This window comes from Stomoxys calcitrans, chromosome 2 (genome assembly GCF_963082655.1).
Source record: "Stomoxys calcitrans chromosome 2, idStoCalc2.1, whole genome shotgun sequence".
Classification (NCBI taxonomy): domain Eukaryota; kingdom Metazoa; phylum Arthropoda; class Insecta; order Diptera; family Muscidae; genus Stomoxys; species Stomoxys calcitrans.
This window is the reverse complement of record NC_081553.1, coordinates 20064525-20089126: the sequence shown is the minus strand read 5'-3', so window position 1 is coordinate 20089126 and position 24602 is coordinate 20064525. Positions and strand designations below refer to the sequence as shown.

The 24602-nt window shown below is 36.7% G+C and overlaps 1 protein-coding gene across 9 annotated transcripts in view; it reads right to left on the bottom strand.

Moving 5' to 3' along the window:
- The window catches only part of LOC106080373 (bestrophin-4), a 72521-nt gene extending 56259 nt beyond the window's left edge, over positions 1-16262 (bottom strand). For 8 of the 9 annotated variants that reach the window (XM_013241729.2, XM_013241733.2, XM_013241731.2 and 5 more), the window contains exons 1-2: positions 16018-16262; positions 1108-1688 (exon numbers count right to left, since the gene is read on the bottom strand). In XM_013241729.2, coding sequence (XP_013097183.1) covers positions 1108-1178 — 71 coding nt within the window. In that variant the 5' untranslated portion in view covers positions 1179-1688; positions 16018-16262. Of the gene's footprint in view, positions 1-1107; positions 1689-15594; positions 15725-16017 lie in introns of those variants that run through there. The other variant, XM_013241730.2, reaches the window with a different exon arrangement.
- Between the last annotated feature and the right edge of the window lie 8340 nt (positions 16263-24602).

Genomic DNA, 24602 nt, shown 5'->3' with positions numbered 1-24602 from the left:
GATCGTGTTTACTAATACGAGCGCACGCACGAGAATGTCCGATTTCACTCAAAATTTGGAACAGTGAGTTGCGTGAGGCTCTTCGACAAATTTCTACAATTTGCCCCAGATCGGTCCAGATTTGGATATAGCTTCCATATAGACCGATGCCTCGATTTAAGGTTTTGGGCCCATAAAAGGGGTATTTATTGTCGGATTTCGCCGAAATTAGGGACTGTTAGTTGTGTTAGACCCTTCGACAGCCCTCTACAATGTATCCCAAATCGGTTCAGATTTGAAAGTAGCTGCCATATAGACCGATCTCTCGATTTAAAATCTTGGCACATTTAGAATTCGATTTCTCTGAAATTTTACATAGTGACTTATGTTAGGCTTTTCGACATCCGCGCCGTATATGGTTCAGATCGGTCTATATTTGGATATGGCTACCAGAAAGACCAATAGTTTGTTCCACAAATTTGAACAATGACTTGTACTTATTAGACCGTGTCGAATTTAGTCCAAATCTGACTATATTTCGATATAGCTGCTATGGGGGCATAAATTATGCATTTTTCATCGTATTATGACGAAAGGTGGTTGACATATATACTCGAGGTGGTGGATATCCAAAGTTCGGTCCGGCCGAACTTAACGCCTTTTTACTTGTTTTTTCTTATTGTACATTTTAATAGTTGGTTGAGTCAACACTCGCTCTCTTTCCAAGGCATTATATAAAACTTTGACATTTGCTACTCTCTCATTTGTAGAGAGTAGTTTTTCCCTTCGCCTAAATTGTTATTGCTATTTCATTGATTGTTTTGAAAATTATCAATGAAAAATACTCATTTTATTGGGTTGCCCAAAAAGTAATTGCGGATTTTTCAAAAGAAAGTAAATGCATTTTTAATGAAACTTAGAATGAAATTGAATCAAATATACTTTTTTTACACTTTTTTCTAAAGCAAGCTAAAAGTAACAGCTGATAACTGACAGAAGAAAGAATGCAATTACAGAGTAACAAGCTGTGAAAAAATTTATCAACGTCGACTATATGAAAAATCCGCAATTACTTTTCGGGCAACCCAATATTAACACAACTTAAGAACTTAAAAAAGTTAAACTCACCTGAGCAGTAATTTGAGAAAACAACCAAATCCACGGCATGTAGCAACTTCAGCAGTGTATGTTACTGTCATTGTTTAACGTGAAGCTTATAATTGTAGGAAATCTATGAACTACCTATGTATAAAATTTTTAAGCTTTTTCTTTTGTGTATATAAATAAATATACTAAAGTAGGTAGATAGCACTGAAATGGCTTTTTATCACAAAAAATCTTAGAAATCTTGCTTCGTTTTTCTTTATTTTTTAAGTTTTGTAACTTAGTTATTCTTATGATTGCTAGGTACTAATTGCAAGGCGTTTGTAATCTGCGATTTGCGTTTGTGTCAGTTTCGAGAGATTTTTGTTGTTGTTTTTTGCTATATATAAAGATAAACGTCGGTCGATCGGCAGCGAATATTTAACATCCATCTATTATATACAATTATTATATCTAGATATGACGCTTGTTGCTCTCAGCATTTTATTTATCTTTTTTTCTGTATTATAGATGTCGTTGTATGTATACTGGCATTTGTTGTTTCCATATTTTTTGTACAACATTGGAGGAAATTAGTAAGTGAGGAAAGAAGAAGAACACACAATCTGAAATGAAAAAAAAAATGAAAAAAGGCCATTAAACGATTTCAACATCGATGAATTGCTTATGAATCGTGAATTCTAGGAAACAATATCTCAAATAATTGTACATAAATCACCATCATCGCCATCATCGTCTTGACAAAATCAAAACAATGAGTGTGTGTGACCTTGGCTTTGTAGGTTTATTGTGAGTGGAAGTTTTTGATTGTTTGCAAGTGTGTAGGCCCTTTGTGAAGTCAAAGCAGCTAATGATCATAACAGTAAAACCTTTACGATAAGGCTTAGGTTAGGTAAGAATGGCAGTCTATTATCTAAACACTCTCAGAAAATTGAAGTTCATTGTGATACCACAAAAACGATAGACCTGTAGTGGAATTCCGTAAACTGTTTCAACGAAAATCGTTTAGTTAAAAAGTGATAACAGAAAAGTTAACGAATTTGGTGTTCAGTATCCACTTTTAACGATAAAAACGTAAAAAGATAATCGACATCATTAAAATCAGCTGTTTTCGCTAACGAATTAAAAATCGTCAACTAAACGATGGAAAATTATTTGGTATTTACTTTAAAGAAAGAAAAAAAGATATTTATTTGCAATGGCTTTAGAGTATTTTTATACCCTCCACCATAGGATGGGGGTAAACTAATAATTTCGTCATTCTGTTTGTAACTACTCGAAATATTCGTCATTCTGTTTGTAACTACTCGAACTATTCGTCTAAGACCCAATAAAGTATATATTCTTGATCGTCGTGATATTTTATGTCGATCTAGCCATGTTCGACCGTCTGTCTGTCGATAGCACGCTCACTTTCGAAGGAGTAAAGCTAGCCACTTGAAATTTTTCCCAAATACTTCTTATTAGTGTAGGTCGGTTGGGATTCTAAATGGGCCATATCGGTCCATGTTTTGATATAGCTGCCATATAAACCGATCTAGGATCTTGACTTCTTGAGCCTCTAGAGGGGGCAATTCTTATCCGATTGGAAGGAAATTTTGCACAACGTGTTTTGTTATGATGTCCAACAACTGTGACAAGTATGGTTCAAATCGGTCCATAGTCGATATAGCTGCCACATAAACCGATCTGGGATCTTGAATTCTTGAGCCTCTAGAGGTCGCAATTATTATCCGATTTGCCTGAAATTTTGTACGACGGATCCTCTCATGACCATCAACATACGTGTTTATTATGGTCTGAATCCTAATAGAGCTTCCATATAAACCGATCTCTCTATTTTACTTCTTGAGCCCCCAAATTGCGCAATTCTGATTCGAATTAGCTGACATTTTACACAGGTCTCCAACATATAATTTAATTGTGGTCGGAACCGGACCGTTAACGACCAATACAAGACTTGCTGCTGCATCCATCTTCATCGGATTTGACAGCTGTACAAAGTTGCCTTCATGTGTAATTCGTAAGGGTTGCTACTTCAAAAAAAAAGGATGAAAACTCGGCCAAACCGACGGTAACTCGTCCTCAAGTTACAAGGGCTCTTCGGAATGGTCCTGATGATTACAATCTCCTGGCACACTTCGTCAACCTCTGGAATCAAGGCACACCATGGCTTCATACTGTCACTGATGTCCACAGTGGTGAATTTACGTTGATTTCGCTTCCTCGATATCTTTAATGACGTATCTGTTGAAACGCAAGACTTTCTTAGCGATGTGTGGGCCTCTGTACTTTGTATAAAGTTTCCTAGATTCCCAAGTGCTTGGCATTGAACTCTCAATTAAAACTAGATCGCCTTCGTTGTATTGAAAAAGTAATTTAGATTTTGCGCCGATTGCGATTTTGGCTTTCCACACCTCTCTAGGTGCTAAGATGTTATTCATCGTATCCTCTTGGCGTTCGTTTGGAGTCGTCATCTCCTTGTCGGAGGCCACCGTAGCGCAGAGGTTAGCATATCCGCCTATGGCTCAACGCCTGGCTTCGAATCCTGGCGAGAACATCATGAACATTTTCAGCGATGGTTATCCCCTCCTAATTATGGCGACATTTGGGAGGTACTGCACCATTTGGTATGGCAACCATGTAAAAACTTCTTCACAAAGAGGTGTTGCACTGAGGCAAGCCGTTCGGACTCGGAGGTTCCTTATCATTGAGCTTAAACTCTAATCGAACAGTACTCATTGATATGTGAGAAGTTTGCCTCTGTTCCTAAATGGAATGTACATGGGCAAAACAAGCAACATTTTACATGGAGTTTGATAGTATTCCGCCTGAGAAGCCGAACAGAAAACTGAGCTTTAAGCAATTCAAAAGCCAATCATATGATAAAGGTTCCACTGTATGGGTTGTTTTCTCTATCGTCATTTTCATCGAACATGATTGTCAAAATATTACATTGGCCTGAGAGAAGAGAGAGAGAAGGTATCACATTTGTTTTGTCATAATTTCTATACGTTTTTATATCGATAATGACAAAATAAACTACGACGACCATATGAATGTAAACCTTTAAATAGCAACAAAATAAACATACACAAACTTTCGTACACCTATGTATGTGATTGTTTGTGCGACAGGTAGGTATATGGGAATGCCCAAATGTTAGTAAAGCCAACTATAATTAGGCATCTGCACACTCACATGTGAATTGAGTGCGTAAAAGGTCATTGGCTTGCTGTTTGCCGCCGACAATAGCAACAAAAAACAAACGTTAGCCGGTCGCTTGATTGGTCATACAATTACGTCACTTTATAGAGTAGGAAGTAAGTGGCAGTCGAATTGGCGTTTTTCCGAGACCTAGAAAAAACGACTTTTACGTTTTTTTTCTACTTATGCCAAACTGTTGATTGAGTATAAAATTGATTGGGGGAACCGAATATCTTCTGCAACCAACCGATTAGGCTTTGGTATTTTATATTCTGTAGACATTTAGTGTTGGGTCATAAATTTTAATGCATCGAGGACTAAAGGCGTGCCAATGACCTACTTCAACAATAATAATAATAACAAACATATTTGCAGGGAGTTAATGGCAAATATTTATTGATATTCATAAAGAGATTTAAAGTGTAAATGAAAATATTGGCCATTTGTTAAAAAAAAAGATTACGGAATGAAGAATAAATACAGTGATATCAACAACAGTTATGTATTATAAACAATCATTTAATGTGACGATCTGGTAACTATTATGGAAAGGCAGGGGTTGAGAAAACCCCACTATACCAAGCTGAAGAAGAGTGGATTGTTATAAGTTAGGCACATGGCATATGTTTAACTAAATTAAGCTGAGTATTTCGTTCAGTTTTTCGAGCGAAATGCTGTCAAACTCCAAATAAAAAAAAACGTAGGCGAAACGTTGGCTGAAAATCGGCGGAAAAGCAGTACTCTGCTTATAGTGAGGAAAATAGCAAAAAACTATTATAGTGGCAACACTTGAAACTATTGCCGCCATCATTTTGGTTGTTCATTGGTTTCAATGGTTCGTGTTTATTTATTTGCGAAAAAATATATAAAATAGAGAAAACAATAAGTGCAGATAAAGATACGTGTTTTGGTATGGAAACAAAAACATTTGATTGCTGTCAAATTTCGCTTGCGAAACAATTACAAATTTCACCGGCTATTCCGAAAGCAGAATAGAATACCAACCCTAAAGGAAGGCTGACACGATGGGTCAGGGATGCCAAACGTGATGATTTTACGTCATATTGACGATTTTTTGGCCAAAGTTTGCCCTTCTGACGCCTGACGGATTTTGTTTGGTCGATATAGGAAATTTTGCACAAATACTTCTTATTAGTGTAGGTCGGTTGTGATTGTAAATTGGCCAAATCGGTCCATGTATTGATATGGCTGCCATATAAGCCAATCTTGGGTCTTGAATTCTTGAGCTTCAAGCGGGCGCAAATCTTAGCCGATTTGGCTGAAATTTTGCACATGGTGTTTTGGTACCACATCCGACAACTGTGCCAGGTATGGTCTAGATCGGTTAATAACCTTATATAGCTGTCTTATAAACCGACCTTGGGTCTTTTTCTGGGGTTTCGTGAGGGCGCAATTCTTATATGATTGTTCTGGTATGACTCCCAACAGCTATGCTAAGTATATTCTAAATCAGTCAATAACCTGATATAGCCACCATATAACCCGATCTCCCGAATAAACTTCTTGAGCCTCTAGAGGGCGCAAATCCTATCCAATATGGTTGAAATTTTGCATATGTCATTTTGGTATGACTTTCAACAACTGTTCTAAGTATGGTATAAATAGGTATATAATCTGATATGGTTGCCATATAAACCGATCTCCCAGTTTGACTTTTTGAGCCCATTTCGTGAATATTATTATAATATTATATTTGCAGTATTACACTTGTACTGACGCAGCGACATGTCGCTTATAGGACTTAGTACCTTATTAAATTTCCCATGAACATTCCATTAAGGAACAGGGAATACTTCTCCCATATCAATGAGTGCAGTCCGTTTAAATTTAAAGCTCAATGATAAGAGTCCGAACGGCGTGCCGCAGGCAGGATACCTTAGCGAACGGCGTGCCGCAGGCTGGATACCTTACAAATGTAGCCAGCATTCGTAATGGGATAACCACCGCAGACAATTTTTTTATTGTTCACGCCGGGATTTGAACCCGGACGTTCGGCGTCATGGGCGGACATGCTGACCTCTGCGCCACGTGGTCTCCAACTCCAACCTCCAACAGAACTTCGTACCCCCTATATGGAATGTGTTCGCATTTTCTTCGTCACCATTTTTTTTATAATGCGTTTTAACAGTTGTTCGGGCGAAAAGTCAAAGTCAGTACTAGGCTTACCCCTTTGTATTCTGCCTGCGGATAATGAAAACTAATCAAAAGCTATAACATGTGTTTCATTGTCTTTCCTCTTACTTCCATATCGTCTTTTAAGGTCCCGTTTGGGGAAAAAAATTCGTCGTTGAGTTGTCATTAGCGCTATTATCAGCGTAATATAAGTATGATGAGGTTTGGAACAAAAAAATTAATATTAATTATTTAATACGGTAATACACATTTGTATCTATTTAAGAAACACCCACAACAACTATTTAAATTTACAATTTCTTTAAAAATTCAAGAATATGGACTTTAGTCAAGAATTAAAAAAAAAAATAAGTTCAGCGGTTTTTGGCTTGTTTCGCCACAATTAGTCAGCGTTGGCAAACAAATTCCCATGACGCTGTATAACCGACCGCAAGAGATGCAAAATGGTTTTTGCTTCAGTTCAGGTACACCAACACGGCCACCACATTTCCCTAAAGTCCACCATTGCATAGCAAATGTATGCATAAAAGATGAGTTATTTCGTAAAATGCTTGCAATTTAGGTCATATTCACTTTGTCTTTTTGTTCTACTAAAGAAAAAGAATCGAGCGAAGAGAAGGTGCAAAGAAGATGACAACATAAGGAACACTAAACTTCTTTGTGAAGTCTTAAATTAAATTATTAGTCATCAAACTATAGGAAAACAATGGGTCGAGTAGCAAAGAGAAATTCTTTTTCAATCAAATGCTAGAAAGTTGTCTAGAGAAGAAGGTATTTTATACTATTGATTTTTTTGTAACTTTTAGTAAGTATGGTCTTGGGCTAGCGTCTGCTTACAATGGTCGGCCATTACGCGGATATGAGATTTGCGGTAAGATACCATCAAAACTATAATAACTAGAACAGTGAGTTCATGAACCGTCTTGTAGGGTAAAAAGTAGATTAAGAGTTTAACCCAATGAAAGAGTAAAAAGTCAGCATCATGGGTAGTACGTTGTAGCTCTTATGGAAAGATCCTAATCGTAAGAAAACGAGGCTAATACTGACAACAAATAAGAAGGCGGCCAGTATAGTTTTCTGTAAAAAAAGGTACACATAGGATTGCAAGCTCACTTTTACAGAATAGGCGCGGCAAGTGTTTGCTTATGTAGAGCGTGTGGGGAAGATGATGAGCCGCAGGAGCAGGCCCGGGACACAATACCATACTTGAAACAGCTTGGGATTATGGAATGAAGAGAAATTATTAAATTGTGAGCAGCATAGAGGTGATGAGGTTCAGGCGTAATAGTATGATTGCATTGAATTTGGCTGCCAATTACAATCTGCTATTGTTGGCGAACCCAAACATCTTAAAGTGAACAAATTGTTAGTGTGTTGCACCATAAATCATTATGATGATACTGCTAACGTTGCCAAACGTCAGGGCGGTGGTCCAAAACTAAACTGTAACAAGATCTGAAATGGTTCAGCGAGTGAAGATTTGAGTTCAGCCAAATTCACACCGTAGTGGCAACGAAATGACTAAAGATCTGAAAATATGCCATTAAATGATTTAACATATGTTGAAAAAAGAGCTCAAGGCAAAGCATTACAATTGCAAAAGGTTTAGGATCTTGAGCAAATTTGCCTTGCAAAATCGTTTTTTGATCGTTTCAGAGTCAAGGCAAGATTGTGGTGGATAAAAAAGTAAATGAAAAATCGTTTTTGACCGATTCAGAGTCAAGGCAAGATTGTGGTGGATAAAAAAGTAACTGATACTAACTTTCCGGTGAATTATAATCTTGTTCGTGTTTTTTGTCCACGTTTTTGGATTTTGGGAGAACAAGTTTATGTTTCTCACAGAGGCAGTTGGTTTATGATACCAATATAACTTTCTTTATTTCCTTCCCTTATCACAGGATTCACTTAACAAGGTTAAGCGATTAGCCGACATACTCTTTTTTGAAGTTTCTTCAATTCTTCCTTCCACTATGGATCGCATTTGTCGAGTTCTTTTCCCGGTTTATCTTTTTAGGCAAAGATTTGATAAAAGGAATGAATTACTATAATATTGCTATAATATAATATCAAGTTATCGTTCGATTCGCACCATAACTGAATTGAATGTTGGAGACCATAGAAAAAGTCGTTGTGTAAAATTTCAGCCAATTCGAATAAAAACTGCGCCCTTAAGGGGCACAAGAAGTAAAATAGGGAGATCGGTTTATATGGGAGCTGTATCAGGCTTTAGACCAATTCAGACCATAATTGACACGTATGTTGAAGTTCATGAGAGAAGTCGGTGTACGAAATTTCAGCCAAATCAGGATAGCAATTGCGACTTCTAGATGATCAAGAAGTCAAGAACCCAGATCGGCTTATATGTCAGCTATATCAGGTTATAGACCAATTAAAAACGTATATGGCATAGTTGTTGGAAGTCATAGCAAAACACTTCTAGCAAAATTTCGGTCAAATCAGATAAGAATTGCGTTCTCTAGTGCCTCAAGAAGTCAAGATTCAAGATCGGTTTATATGGGAGCTATATCATTTATGAACCGATTTGTACCATACTTAGCGTAGTTGTTGGAAGTCATAACAAAACACCTCATGCAACATTTCAGCCAAATCGGATAAGAATTGCGCCCTATAGAGGCTGAAGAAGTCAAGACCCCACATCTGTTTATATGACAGCTATATCAGGTTATGAACCGATTTGAGCCACACTTAACACAGTTGTTGGAAATCGTAACAAAACACGTCATGCAAAATTTTGGCAAAATCGAATGAGAATTGCGCCCTCAAGTGACTCAAGGAATCAAGATCCGAGATCGTTTTATAGGGCAGCTATATCAAAACATGGACCGATATTTATAATTTTAAAATTTAAATTTTTTTTGCTTTCCATTTTTGCCAAAAACAAAATTCTCGGTCGAAAGCAAATTGTCAAGTGACTGGTTTTTACATTTGCTTTGCACTTTTGACAACTGTTTCAAACTACATGAAAGTTTTGTCGTTCGATTTGTCGTTTAATAAATTCTTCATTTACAATGAGATACACAAACCAAAATCAGTTTTTTTTCGCTCGCAGGCAGAACGAACGTCCACGTTCGATGTCGACAAACGGGCATCTTTTAGAGAATTCTGCCTTTATCGCTAGAACTTTAAAATATGGTAACTGACTGTAGTTTTCATTTTTCATAGTAAATTTTTTAACTGTATTTTAAGGATTTTATTCTAAACCAAAATGGATCACTATTGGTGAATTCTTTCCTTTTTGTGTAAATTTGATATTGAAATTGGAAATAAAGATTCTCACAAAAAGATCCCGTGTCATCAAGATTGCAAAAACTATTTTGCTGTTGTATAGGGCAAAATCAGAATTCACTTTATAAGGTTGTGTATAGCGATCGGCCGAAATACAAAGTTTTGGAATTTTGTCAGTACTTGGCATGGCATTGAGGATGTTAAATTGTTCTCTTTTGACAATTGTTCTTTTTTTTATACCCTCCACCATAGGATGGGGGTATACTAATTTCGTCATTCTGTTTGTAAATCCTCGAAATATTCCTCTACGACCCCATAAAGTATATATTGGGTTGCCCAAAAAGTAATTGCGGACTTTTCATATAGAGCGCGCAATTCTTATCCGATTTGTCTGAAGTTTTGCATGAGGTGTTTTGTTATGACTTCCAACAACTGTGTCAAATATGGTTCAAAGCGATCCATAACCGGATATAACTGCCTTATGAACTGATCTGGGATCTTGACTGCTTGAGACTTCAGAGGGCGTAATTATTATCCTATTTGGCTGAAATTTTGTACAACGGCTTCTCCTATGACCTTCAGCATACTTGTCAAATATGGTACGAAACGGTCTATACCCTGATACAGCTCCCATATAAAGCGATCTCTCTATTTTACTTGAAATTTTACACAATGACTTCTACTATGGTTTCCAACATTCATTTCAATTATGCTCCGAATCGGACTATAACTTGATATAGCTCCAAAATTAAATCAATTATTTTCTTTTAGCCATTGTTTGCCTTAAAGAAAATATCGGGAAAAGAACTCGACAAATGCGATCTATGGTGGAGGGTATATAAGATTCGGCCCGGCCGAACTTAGCACGCTTTTACTTGTTACTTTCTTTAGTTTGAAAAACATTACCAACCCTAATTTGTGTCATTTTCAATACGCATATTTTGACATACTTAATGATCATGGGGCCTTTTCGCTTCTTGATGTCGCTAAGCGACATAACCATCCGTCAGTAAGCCTTGAGGTGAGAGTAGCAGTTTATACAAATTTCAATCTTTTCAGTTCCCATCTGGCAACACTAGAATCTGAAATAGAAGCAATAATTCTAGCTCTCTTGCCAAAGCCATATTTTAAGCTCTTTAAACGAATTCGGCACTTGGCTTATCACTAAACAATTCATTAAATTATTAACATTCATTAAACCATTGACCCATGTAACCCCCAAATTTAGATTAGCAAATAGAAACACAATAGTGAAATAAATTATTTTGCCCTTAGCGTACATTTCCCATTAATAGTCTAACCATGTCTGACCAAAAGTTTCTAATATCACTTGCATTTTCGTGCCAAAGCTTGCATACGCCAATTTGGTAGAGCAAGGCAGCAGCATTCATTACTTATCAGTCATCAACTTTCCGTAATGGTAAAAAACGTGTGAACTTGATTGGTTCTCTCATGTTGCCGCTCATATCAATGGCAGTAAATTAATTGAATAACTAAAAAATGTTTGGGGCGAGAGATGACATTAATTGTCTACAAAGAGATCCACAGCACTTCAAATGCACTTAATCAACCTCAACTGACAATAAACAACAAATAGATACCTGTTACCAAAGAGCGTAGTATAATCAAGAGAGAGTTTCTGCTTTGTCTTCCCCGTACCGTAAAATAACTCGCGTTAAAGACCCAACATTTTTATTGTACTCCAATTGGATTCACATTGAGGGTTGCAACATTTTCGGGTTATTCTGTTTTGATTTGAGCATTCGTTCGAACATTTTTTCGTATTTTGCTTTGTTTCTTTGCAACCGAAAGTTGCAATAAAGGAAAAACGAAATATCGTAAGCAATTCAAATATGTTGTGTCTTAAAATTTTGTCACTCGTCATCACGTATTGCCCTCTAACGCCAACTCTTATCTTTCTCACCCTCTTTGCCTGTTACAACAAGTGCATGAGTGAGTGAGTGTTTATTTACAAACAAAGGGGCAACGATAAAAGAGCCCACTCACTCACTAGAGAACTAGTTCAAGGGAATGGCAAGCCAGCCATGGCAAGGGAATGGCAAGCCATCCAGTAAGCAAACATATCTTTGTCGATTATAGAGGGGTTTCGTAACCATTCCCGATTGTTGGCGACATGTTTTCTACTTTGTTTTCGATTGCCTTGTTTTTTTTTCTTTGAAGAAAGCAACCTATATTCAAAAGGGGTGTAAGAGAGAAGAATAGAGAGAGAGAGAGAGAGAGAGAGAGAAAGAGAGATAGTGGGTGAGAGACTGCATTCCTATGAAAGGGCAAGTGCCCCCAAAGAGTATTTCTTTGGGTATGGGGAGAATACTTTAATGAATAATCACCATAATTCTGGCTGGCTGTCTACTTTCTTTAGCCAAATTAGTCGTCTTTGTGCAGCAGCATTGGTAGTAAGAACAAAATCTCATCACCACCAGCACGGGCACAATCATCATCGTCAATAGAACCAAACGAATAGTCGTCTATATGACCGCCGCCGCCGTCTACGTCGCCAGACATACAAAGACGATGATAGACGATAGACTCGCAAAAACGTAATATCATTGAAATTACAACCAAATGAATTTGGGAGGAGGGGCTGGCACATACACTGACACTGTTATTAGGAGACCACCCAAATCATAAATTGATTGTGTCGTCATGCAATTGAATCATTTTAACAGTGGTTCGAGACAACATGTTATTGTTGGGGGTATGAAAGTGTTATACTATGATTATTATTATAATTGTGCCAAAGAGCATGAAGGCAAAGAGAATATCATACTCTCCCTAAAAATTAAAGCTAATGTCAAATTGTAGATGTCGTTTTTTATTTATGATGGTGCAAAGCCAGAAGCTTCATTTGAACTCTGTTGAGTAAATAAATCTGAATATACATATTTTATCATATATATATATTTTTTTTTTAATAGCTGTAAGTGAACTTTTTTTCGCAACAATTACTAAATTTTTTCTCCAGTTATATGTATTTTTGAAATTTTGAATACGAACTAAACAGGCCCTTCTTAAATAAAGACTTTTTTGATCGCAGAAAAATTCTATTACGAGCTAAACATGACCTTCATTAATAAAGATATAGAGCTGATATATTGGCATATTATTTATATAGCCTTAGGATTCAGTTCAGATGGGCTACATTGGAATATATCTTAATATGACCCCCATTTCTCGGTTTAGATATTAAGCTAGTGATGAACATGAGCCCATCGCTTTGAAATAATATGCAAATGTATAAGTTTGCCAATCATAGCCTTCAGCTCACAGAAGGCACATTTTATGCCTAATTTTGGTGAAATTTGATATATGCTGAAGGAAAAGAAAGACTGTGCAAAATCATACCAGATGGTGTCAATATTATCTATTGGTATAATTGAAAATATTGACATTGTTGAAAATATAGACAGCGTTGTTTTGGTAAACGAGCGTTGTCTAATTCGTGAACCAAACGTTTTCAGTAAAAAGGATCAATTCTTAGCAAAGCCAAAAGTTTCAGAAGGTAAGGTTAGGTCTGTTATCTTAACAGTGACACTTAGACTTTGCCTTTGTTGTCGTTGGCTGGAAAAAACTCTCACTTATCATTTCCGTGTAAAACTTTACTCCAGTTGTAGTCATTATATGAACGTTCGGAGGTAGTTTCACAGATTCCGTTCACGAAAAGGTGTTGATTTACGAATATTTGGCATAAATTTAGAGGTTCCAGACCAGATGATAATAAGGATTTAGGTTTGCTTTAAAATAAACTTAGACCGAGCACAACGATAAGGTTACCCGATGAGGATCAAGCAGATATCCTTAGTGGAGATAAGATTAAATGGAGTCAATGTCTTTGTCCTAAAAAAAAATTCATTTATCTTTTCCGTGTAATATTTTGAAACAGTTCTTTCGGGGACAGTTTCGAACGTTTTATGCACAAAAAGGGGATAATTGCGTGGTTTTGGCATAAATGTTCGGTTATATGAGTGAATAGACTTTTGCGCGGCTGAAATTAACGTAGTGGTGAGAGGGCAAATTTTATCTAAATCGGATAAATATTACGTGAAACCAATCAGACAGTAACCGTGACGGATGCCATGAGTAAGACTTATGCTGCAACAAGTGATAAACCTCTTCAAATTAAGATAAGGTCTGCTATATACACATGCACCACATTACCACCATCTGCCAACCCTTGCTCTTTCGGCCCTATATTAAAGAATTAACTTACATGTGGTTAGAAACACACCTACCATGTAACCTGGTTTTCATTTCAGAAAAACATTTCTCCAGATTGCACTTTCCGTTTTCTCTATTTAATTTAGTTTTTTCGCAAATTAATAAGGAAAAACGAACCATTGAAACCAATAAAACATATACAAATGATGCCGACAATGGTTTAAGTGTTGCCACTTTGATTTTTTTTTGCCATTTTCTTCACTATAAACAGTGTACTACTTTTCCGTCTATTTTTAGCCAACTTTTTTTTTATATGAAGTTTGACAGCATTCCACCTGAAAAGCTTAACAGAATACTCAGCTAAAAGAGGTGTCGCTATATTCGGCTATAAAAAGGAAGCTCCTTATCATTGAGCTAAAAACTTGAATCGGACAGCACTCAGTGATATGTGAGAAGTTTGCCTCTGTGTCTTAATGGAATGTTCGTGGGCAAATTTGAATTCTTCTAAAATAGGGCTCCATACACTGACGATGCATTTTTTTTACAATATATTCGTGTTAGACGCAAATTTTTTTGTAAATTTGTCAGGGTACCAGAATTTTGGAACAATGGATTATTTTTCTTAATTTTTTTTCTCTTTAAAGCCTAGTACTGACTTCATTCACAGCGAAAATGCCTATTAAATTATTGTGAAATCCGACTGAATCTTTTCTTTTTCAAAACACACACAAAAGACAAACAACAACACACAACAAAGACAATAGTATTGAAGCAGAGTTGATTCGGCCCATTTCGTAAGCATATAATTACATTTGCATTTGTGAAATTTATTCTGAAGCAGCGACATGTCGCTACTACAATATTTTGCTCATAGAATTCAGTACCACTTGTACGGAATATGTTCGCATTATCTTCGTCACCATTTTTTTATAGTGCGTTTTGACAGTTGTTCGTGTGTTAAGTCGAAGTTAGTACTAGGCTTAAGAGCTGAAATCTGTTACATAGCTCGCTCCCCAATATCATAACGGTATTCGTGTAGCTATGTGGTTTTAAAGGTTTTCCACCACTTTTATCACAAAATAAATCTCAGTTAAAAAAGTTTGTAATTTAATTCTCCTTACTGTCTTTCTCAGTTAACTTTTCTTACTTTAGTCCACTGTTAAAACACATCGAATGCGCAAACAAAAATCCCCACGGAACCGCATTAAAAAAAAAAATCGCGCACATAGAATTCTCAATGAAATTGCGGGGGGCAACACGGAAAGTGTTGCGATGTCTGCTTGGGCCTGTTTTTCATACGAATAAAATGAACGCACCAAACAATGACGAGTCCAATGGTTGGGGGTTGGTAACTTGTCTCAGAGAATGTACGAGCGCGCTGAATATTTCCTGCCATTCTTGTTGTTGTTTTCCCCACAAAGTGCGCGAAGCACAGGTATGTTAAATGGCAAAGGGGAAGAACTATAAAAACAAACAAAAATTCACTTCGTTGGTTTCATTTGATAGTCAACATTTGAGGAATTCCCTTTGACAAGTTCAGCGATAAAGGTAAACTTCATTGTTGTTGTTGTTTTTGTTCAGCACATTCTGTGGGCCTTTTTTAAATGTCAACAAATAATAGCGCCAGACAATAACATAAGCAGCAACAAAGCCAAAAACAATAACAACAGCTATGAGCAACTGCAACTCTCTCTCATGCATATGTGGGCAAGAATAAAAATCACTCACAAACTTCAGATTTGCACACCACCAACTACAATAATAACAACAACAACCACAAAGACAAAATATCACAAGATTAAGGGTGGGGGACCATCAACAAATCGATGGCTGCTAATGGCGTGGTAGTAGTGGTGTTGGTTAAAGATATGTTTTTCTTTGTGTTTTTTAATGTAAATTCCGGATATAAAGCCATTGTTATGGATTAATCACTTTAATAGTTTCAAACAAATGGGTTTACATAAAGTCCCATTCTCCATGCCATGATTAACAACACTTTAGCACATCAACAAACACACTCATTACAGCACTCAACGCGTCTAAAACAAACACCCACTGTCACAACTAGCCACTTTTGTTTTAAACATTTCCTTTTTTTTGTTTGCTTAATATTAATATTCTGTCTGGAAAATATGGATATTAACTACATACACTATAAATAATATAACGTGGAAATAATGCTGGCTTAGTAAAGAACCACTACATCAACTTCGTTGTTTTTTTTTTAATTTCTTCGAATGTAGTAAAAACACATCACAATTCGCGTCGCCGTTTGCAGAACATAACAAAACACAAACAATAGAACAACCAATGCGCCCAACAACGATACGGGGCAAGGCGACGGGGCGAGACGAAAAACGAAAACACGCTCGACACAACCTTCCGCTACTGATGAATTGATGTGACTGAGTGACTGAGAGTTTTGTATTCAGTCTTTGAGCATTTATATTTCGCAAATCAACGACAACACGAGACAAATACAGTGAAACATGGTGAGTAAATACTATTGAATGCAAAGCGTATGGTTATTAAACGAATTATTGGAAGTGGGTTACGATGATGGATTCGTTTTAAGTATGGTATTATATTCGCTTTTAGCGAAATGTTTTCATTATTACTTTTTTTGAGATAATAAATTTTGGAATTTCGTTGTATTGTATCGGCTATAGGTCCATTAAAACACAAATAATAGATAGCAATAAAACTTGCTGATTTCAATCAGTAGGACATTCCCTTATTGCTAATGAAAAAATTTTCATAAAAGTACTACGTTATTTTTGAGATTTTTGTAGTGTTTTAGAAAAGTAACCGTGTTTTCAACTGTGAGAAACGAATATAAAAAGTGATTTTTTAAGAGGTACAGGAAAGTTTCTCAAAAAAAAAAAAAAAATAATAATAAATAAATAAATAAACATAAAATTCAGGAAATGCATGAAATCTTTATTCGAATTGATAGTACGATCTATGTACTTTAATATTTGAAGATTGTTTCATGTAAATATTGACCGTGGCTGCGCCTCAAATGGTCCATGCGCTTAGTCCAATTTTGGCATACTCTTTCCAACATTTCGTTCGGTATCTCTCCAATAAATGCTTTAATGCTGTCTTCTAATGCGTCAACTGAGGCGGACTTTTCTGTATAGACTTGGAACTTTAACAGAGCACGCGTTTTGATAATAAAATTCAATAATTTGCAAGCGTTGCTCGTTTGTAAGGAGATTCATGGTTAAATTATAGACCAAACTTAAGATATTTGATGGTGAAACAAAACATGAAACGTGAGTGAGCTGTTTTAACCAGTGTTGCCAAAAAGATAATAGCTAAAAAATCACCCATTGGTACCAGGCTTTAAGCAGTGGAGGACACTGTAAACGTTTTGTGCCATTTGCCCTATAAACTTGTCCTTTTTATATATATTTATATATATTCTTGATCGTCGCGATATTTTATGTCGATCTAGCCATGTCCGTCCGTCTGTCTGTCGAAAGCACGCTAACTTCCGAAGAAGTAAAGCTAGCCGCTTGAAATTTTGCACAAATACTTCTTATTAGTGTAGGTCGGTTGGTATTGTAAATGGGCCATATCGGTCCATGTTTTGATATAGCTGCCATATAAACCGATCTTGGGTCTTGACTTCTTGAGCCTCTAGAGTGCGCAATTCTTATCCGATTGGAATGAAATTTTGCACGACATGTTTTGTTATGATATCCAACAATTGTTTCAAGTATGGTTCAAATCGGTCCATAACCTGATATAGCTGCCATATAAACCGATCTTGGGTCTTGACTTCTTGAGCCTCTAGAGTGCGCAATTCTTATCCGATTGGAATGAAATTTCGCACAACGTGTTTTGTTATGATATCCAACAAATGTGTCAAGTACGGTTCAAATCGGTTTATAACCTGATATAGCTGTTATAAACAGATCTGGGGACTTGACTTCTTAAGCTTCTAGAGGGCGCAATTCCTATCCGATTTGGCTGAAATTTTGCATAACGTATTTTATTCTTACTTTCAACAACTGTGTCAAATAAGCTTCAACTCGGTTCATAACCTGATATAGCTGCCATATAAACCGATCTGGGATCTTGACTTCTTGAGCCTCTAGAGGTCACAATTATTATCCGATTTGCCTGAAATTTTGTACGACGAATCCTCTCTTGACCATCAACAGACGTGTTTATTATGGTCTGAATCGGTCTATAGCCCGATACAGCTCCCATATAAATCGATCTCTCTATTTTACTTCTTGAGCCCCCAAAGGGCGCAATTCTCATTCGACTTGGCTGACATTTTACACAGGTCTCCAACATATAATTCAATTGTGGTCCAAACCGGACCATATCTTGATATCGCTCTAATAGCAGATCAAATCTTTTCTTATATCCTCTTTTGCCTAAGAAGAGATGCCGGGAAAAGAACTCGACAAATGCGATCTATGGTGGAGGGTATATAAGATTCGGCCCGGCCGAACTTAGCACGCTTTTGCTTGTTTTTTGAGTTGGGATAGTCTCACCGTCGCGGAGCCAACGTTTTTATATCAGCCGATCTAAAAATGTCTATTTATATTCGTCTGCTCATCGCAAAACTTAACAGTTGGAAAGAAATCTTCGAAAAGCTACTCGTAATGCTCGCACCAGGGGTTCGATTCTGTTTCTATAAAAACACAAAATGGAAAGTTTCATAGCATTTCTGATTACTGTTTTGGGAAATCACAAAATCAAGCAAAATTTTTTCAGCAAGTTTCATATGAAAACGAAAATGAAATTATTTTTTCATATTTTCATAGAAAAAGAATTGAGTCCCTGGTATTAATATAGGAGCAATCACGAACAGGCTACTCAGGCAAATCTTGTGGCGATTATAATGCAATGAATTGTAATATAATCGTCGATGTTTTGCAACTGTCCGGTTGCAAAACATCCGCACATGCAATGAATTGTCCAATGATATCCTTGACGGACGATTATATCGCAATGAGTTGTAGAATTATCGTCACGAAGAGTTCCAAAACATCTGCACAATGGGTTGTCCAATGAATACCTAGAATAGTGTTTCACGACCCATACGGAGGAAAAATTTCGTAATTTTCCAGAACTTTGTTATAATCATCGCGCAGACGAACGCTCTTCCAAAATTATGAAAATTTTTTGTAGGTGGGCTTATGTTCTTTGCACGTACATAATAACGTGCAATAATGTGTGTACTCGCCCATCTCTGGCTTAAGCCGGATCGCCTTGGTGGGGCCATATGGCAACGCAAACTACACTCAAATTTGTGACTGTCAAATTGCAACGTTTTTTGTTATTGTAAAAACATGCATATTACTTTGATTTGAGAAGACAATTTAAGTAAAATGTTGTACTTTCTAAAAATATTTGAAGTTATTGTAAAGAGTTGTGTAAATTTTTATTGAAAATTTCAGATTTTTTGACCTTTTTAGTTCGATAAAACTAAGCGTTGCCATATGGCAACACCAGGGCTGTTAGGGTAGAGTATTTTTATACCTTCCACCAAAGGACAGTCTGTGTGCATGCTAACTTTTGGAAGGTTGGGATTGTAAATGGACCAAATCAGTTTACTTTTAGATGGAACGTAGTCAGGTGGCCCGAGCAAAAATTTTGAAGAAACAATTTAACCCATTACGCCTCAAAAGATTCCGTTGTCAGATTTTGATGAAATTTTATCTCTATATATATAAAAGAGATGCGTGATTGACTGATTGGCTAACTGACTGATCAACGTCCCGTCCAAACGGCTAAAGCTATAATCATGAAATTTGTCACGAATGTGGGCCTTGGGTCGCAGACGCGCAATAAGACGGGGTTTTGTGATATTCGTACGTTTTGGTACTAAAGAGTACAAAATTGTGACGTTTTACCCAGCGCGAACGGATTGGGCTAGAATAATGATTTTGGGGTCAAATTAAAGAGCATCTCCAATATATATGAGATTTAGTGACAAAAATGTCCCCAAATAGTACCGGAAGTGGGAAAAAAGGTACGTTTAGAACCGCAATTGGTGCTTTTTGGAACATTGTTTGTTAATTGAGCTAGAGCTTTGAATTTTGGAATTTAGGTACACTATGGCAACATAAATTGGGATGCCAAAAGAGTTTTTGGACATTTAGAAACCAAAAAATACCAAAACAGTTACGAAATTGGAGAACTTTGCATAGGGCGAACGGGTAGAGCCAGAACGAAATTAGGCTTAGATGATTGTTGTTGCGAAGAAAAGGGTGTATGTAGAAAAAATATGAAAAATAGTAATGGAAGATACGTACGTTTAGTAGCGTATTTGGTACCATTTCATACTTTCTTTATGGAATGAACTAGAGTTCTGGAATTTAACATGTAGATTCTCCTAAGATATATAAGTTGGCTAATTTTTAACAAATCATAAATTTTGGTACCAAAAAGTACGAAATAGCTTATTTACTTTTACAGTGAACGGAGAAAATGTACTAAAAGTTGTACCAAATATGAAATGTTGAAATCGTATCAGGAGTGGGATAAAATGTTAGTGCTGTTATTGGTACTATTTAGTACTTTCTTTATAGATTGAGCTACAGATCTGAAATTTGGTACAGACACATCTTGACTGTATGTACCGGACGACTAGAAGGTTTTGTTGATTTCCGCACATTTTTGTACTAGTACGCGCAATATGGCAACTTCCTTACGGATTGAGCTACAGCTTTGAAACTTGGAAGGCGGTTACATTTAGGCACTATGTACCGATATTCGTTCATTCGGCACTAAAACGTACAAACTGGTGCTTTATTTACAGACTCAGAGACATCTATAAAATTAGGGATATAGGTATATCTAGGTGCTAAAACGTACAAAAAGGTAATTTATTTACGGACTAAGCTGAAGATCTCAAAATTGCGATTCAGTTTCACCTTGTCAGTATTAACGGCCGACTGGAGTTTTTTTTTAATTTGTACATTTGGGCACTAAAACTTTCAAAATGTTCTTTTGTACCATCGGAGGCAGCGAAGTGACCGGGCATATGGTAATATATTCATAATTTAGAGAATTTATATTGACTAGCAATTTTTTCAAATATTTTGAATTTTAAAAATTTTTGGGAAAAAAATCTTTTTTCCTAGGCCCCATACAAAAAAATAATTATCTTAATATTGGCATAAAATAGAACCAGCTGTCAAAAAAAGAAAGGATTATTGCCATAAATTTATTTTTTATAAAACCCATCAAATGCAACAAACCATTAAAAAGGATTCCAGAACTCTCACTCCTAAGAAGTTTGAGAAACTTTTTCGTTTGAGCCAATTTTCCCCCAAAACATGTTGGTGGTCATGAGAGGATCTGTCGTACAAAATTTCAGCCAAATCGGATAATAGTTGCGACCTCTAGAGGCTCAAGAAGTCAAGATCCCAGATCGTTTTATATGACAGCTATATCAGGTTATGAACCGATTTGAACCTTATCTGGCGCAGTTGTCATAATAAAATACGTCATGCAAAATTTCATTCCAAGCGGATAAGAATTGCGCCCTCTAGAGGTTCAAGAAGTCAAGACCCAAGATCGGTTTATATGGCAGTTACATCAGGTTATGGACCGATTTGAAGTTAGCGTGCATCCGACAGACAGACGGACGGACATGACAAGATCGACATAAAGTGTCACGACGATGCAAATTTTCATTCCAAGGCGATAAGAATTGCGCCTTCTAGAGGTTCAAGAAGTCAAGACCCAAGATCGGTTTATATGGCAGCTACATCAGGTTATGGGCCGATTTGAAGTTAGCGTGCATCCGACAGACGGACATGGCAAGATCGACATAAAGTGTCACGACGATCAAGAATATATATATTGTATGGAGTCTCAGACGAATTTTTCGAGTAGTTACAAACAGAATGACGAAATTAGTATATAGTATATAAATATCTGGAAAATCATTTGAATAGAAGCAATATTAGTGCGCACTTAATAAAGCCAGTTGGAAATCATTGTACAAAATTTAAGCCCAGTCGGATGAAAATTGCGCCCTCTATAGGCGCAATGTATCTTATGAGATACATTTCATTTGGGATCGCTTATTTTTGTAAAATTTTGCAAAAAAATTAACTTTTCCGTTAGTAAGGATAGGCACTATGGATAGTGCCATTGATATTTTGCCAGGTCTAATATATACTCATACTAGCTGGACTGGACCCGCTGCGCATTTGCTTTATGCAAAGAAAATAGTATATGGCTTGACAAACAGTTTAACGATATAAATGCCTTGTTCTGAATCCCATATGATCTTTATTGGTCCACGAATTTAAGTTTGGATGTAAGGTGTTCTCCATTCTTAAAATAATTTATTTCAGCCCGGTGGTCCCCCCGGACACATGGACCTGAAAAAATATCAGCATTGTGCTCTTCTCTCAAATACCATTCATTTAAACCCCATATTGCCATTGGTTTTGAGAGGAGTTTACAGGATGAGGCGTCCCCCAAACACATGGCCCCAAAATTGGTTATTAAATTCGTTTTCTAATCTCAAATACCTTTTATTTGAGCCAGATTTTGGCATGGTCGAAAAATTTTTACCCTTTGGGGGGTGTTTTGGGGAAGGGGTGATGCTTTAAATACATGGTCCTACATTTGGATATCAAATTCGTATTCTACTCCCAAATACCTTTATTTGAGCCCCATATTGCGATGGTCAGTAAAAAATTGCTGTTTGTGGGGTATTTTGGGAAAGGGGTAGATCCCCAAAAAATTGGTCCCGAAAGTGGGTATCAATTCTTGCTCAACCCCCCAATTCCATTCATTTAAGCCCCACAGTGACATGGTCGGTAAAAATGCCCGATTTAGGGGCCCTGAAAATATATCTGCTACGTGCTCTATGTTTATATATTTGAACCCCATATTGCCATTAGCCTCAAAATTGGATATCAAATTATTTTTCTAATCTCAAATACCATTCACTTAAACCCCTTATTGAAAAACCCAGCAAATATATTTACGGTTTGGGGTATGGACCCTAAAAACTATGAATATCGAGCTCCGCGTTCTTGAAGACCCAAATTGACTTGGTGAGCAAATATATTCTACTTGGGCGTTTTTATGTTGCTGATACATCCCCTAGACAATTGGTCCCGAATGCTGATGTCAGATTCATGGTCTACTCCCAATTACCCTTCATTTAAGCTCCATTTTCCCATAGGCAGCAAACATGTCCGGTTTGGGGGATGCTTTGGGGGATGGGGCGGCCACTCAGTGACTTGACTTTGAAAATATATATCAGATTTGTGTTCTACTCTAAAATATCTCTTATTTCAGCCTCATATTGCAAAGACTTCCAAAGACCTTTCATTTGAGCCCCATATTGGTATGGCCGTAAATTTCGGGGATGGGCGGCCCCCCAAACACTTGGTCCCACATCTGGATATCAGATTCGTATTCTACACTCAAATACCTTTTATTTAAGTCCCACATTACCATGGTCAGTACATAAGTCCTGTTTGGGGGTTGTTTTGGGAAAGGGGTGGACCCACAGAAACTCTGTCCCAAATTTGGATATCAGATTCGTATTTTACTCGCAAATACCGTTCATTTGAGTCCCATGTTGGCATGGTCGGTAAATATGTCCGATTAAATGTGTTTTGGGGGTTGGGTTGGTCCCCCAAACACTTGGTCCGATATTGCTGATATCCAATACGTTTTCAAATCTTAAATACCTTTCATGTGAGTCCCATATTGTCGTGATTGGTGTATATATATATTTGGTAGGTTTTGGGGTGGGGCTGATCCGTTCCAAAATTTGGAGAGACCACACAAAATTTCGCTTAAATCGCACCACCTATCTCCGAAATCTGGCGTTTCTGAAAATTAGTGTGAGGGGAGGGTCCGCTCCCCCTTCAGATTTTAATAAATGTAGTACCCTATTATCACCACGAGATCATTATGCACCATCAGCGAAAATTTCCAGAAAATCGGTTCAGCCGTTTCTGAGTCTGAGAACACAAATTGATTTTTATATATAAGATATTGTATTGATTGAATATACCTTCTCTCAGAGTTATTAAGATGTTAGTAAAATGTTTTTTGATTAATTTTGATATCGTGATTTTTTTTTTATTTTCGATAACATTTGTTACTGAATATTTGAAAACTTTTTTTGTTATATTTTTGACAAATTTGTTTCTCAAATTTTTGAGACTAAAGTAAAAGGGTTTTGACAGTAGAATACATATGTATGTGATATTTTTATTTGGGAATAAGTGTCTGGTGGAAGGACTCCCAATTGTATCTGTAGGCTGACCGGGATTATATGGTACTCAAATGAAAGATGCATAGGCGTAGAGTTAGAATCTGATACTCAAAGTAAGAAACTGATATTCTGGAGACTACTTAAAGCAATCACAAATTACAAAAAAAAAAAAACTGATGGGCTTTGTCTTTTCGGCTCACATGAGACAGATGTTAAAGAATTTGGCTTTATGCCGATTGTGGCTAGGGTCTTATCTGCCGAAGTCAATCTCAAGACAGGTTGTTTTGATCAGCGAGTAACCTAAATTTTTTTTATAATGGCATATATAATGCAATGGATTATTGTCATGCCTTTCCCAAACCATGAGACGATAATGTCAACCTATTGAGATTCTATATTGAAAATCCATACAACTTCTAAGTCTTTGTTAGGCTTTAATCCTTCCAAACCAAGTTGAATAAATGTTCCTTTCTTATTGCTTTTTTTTTTTTTTTAATTTATTTTTATTTTT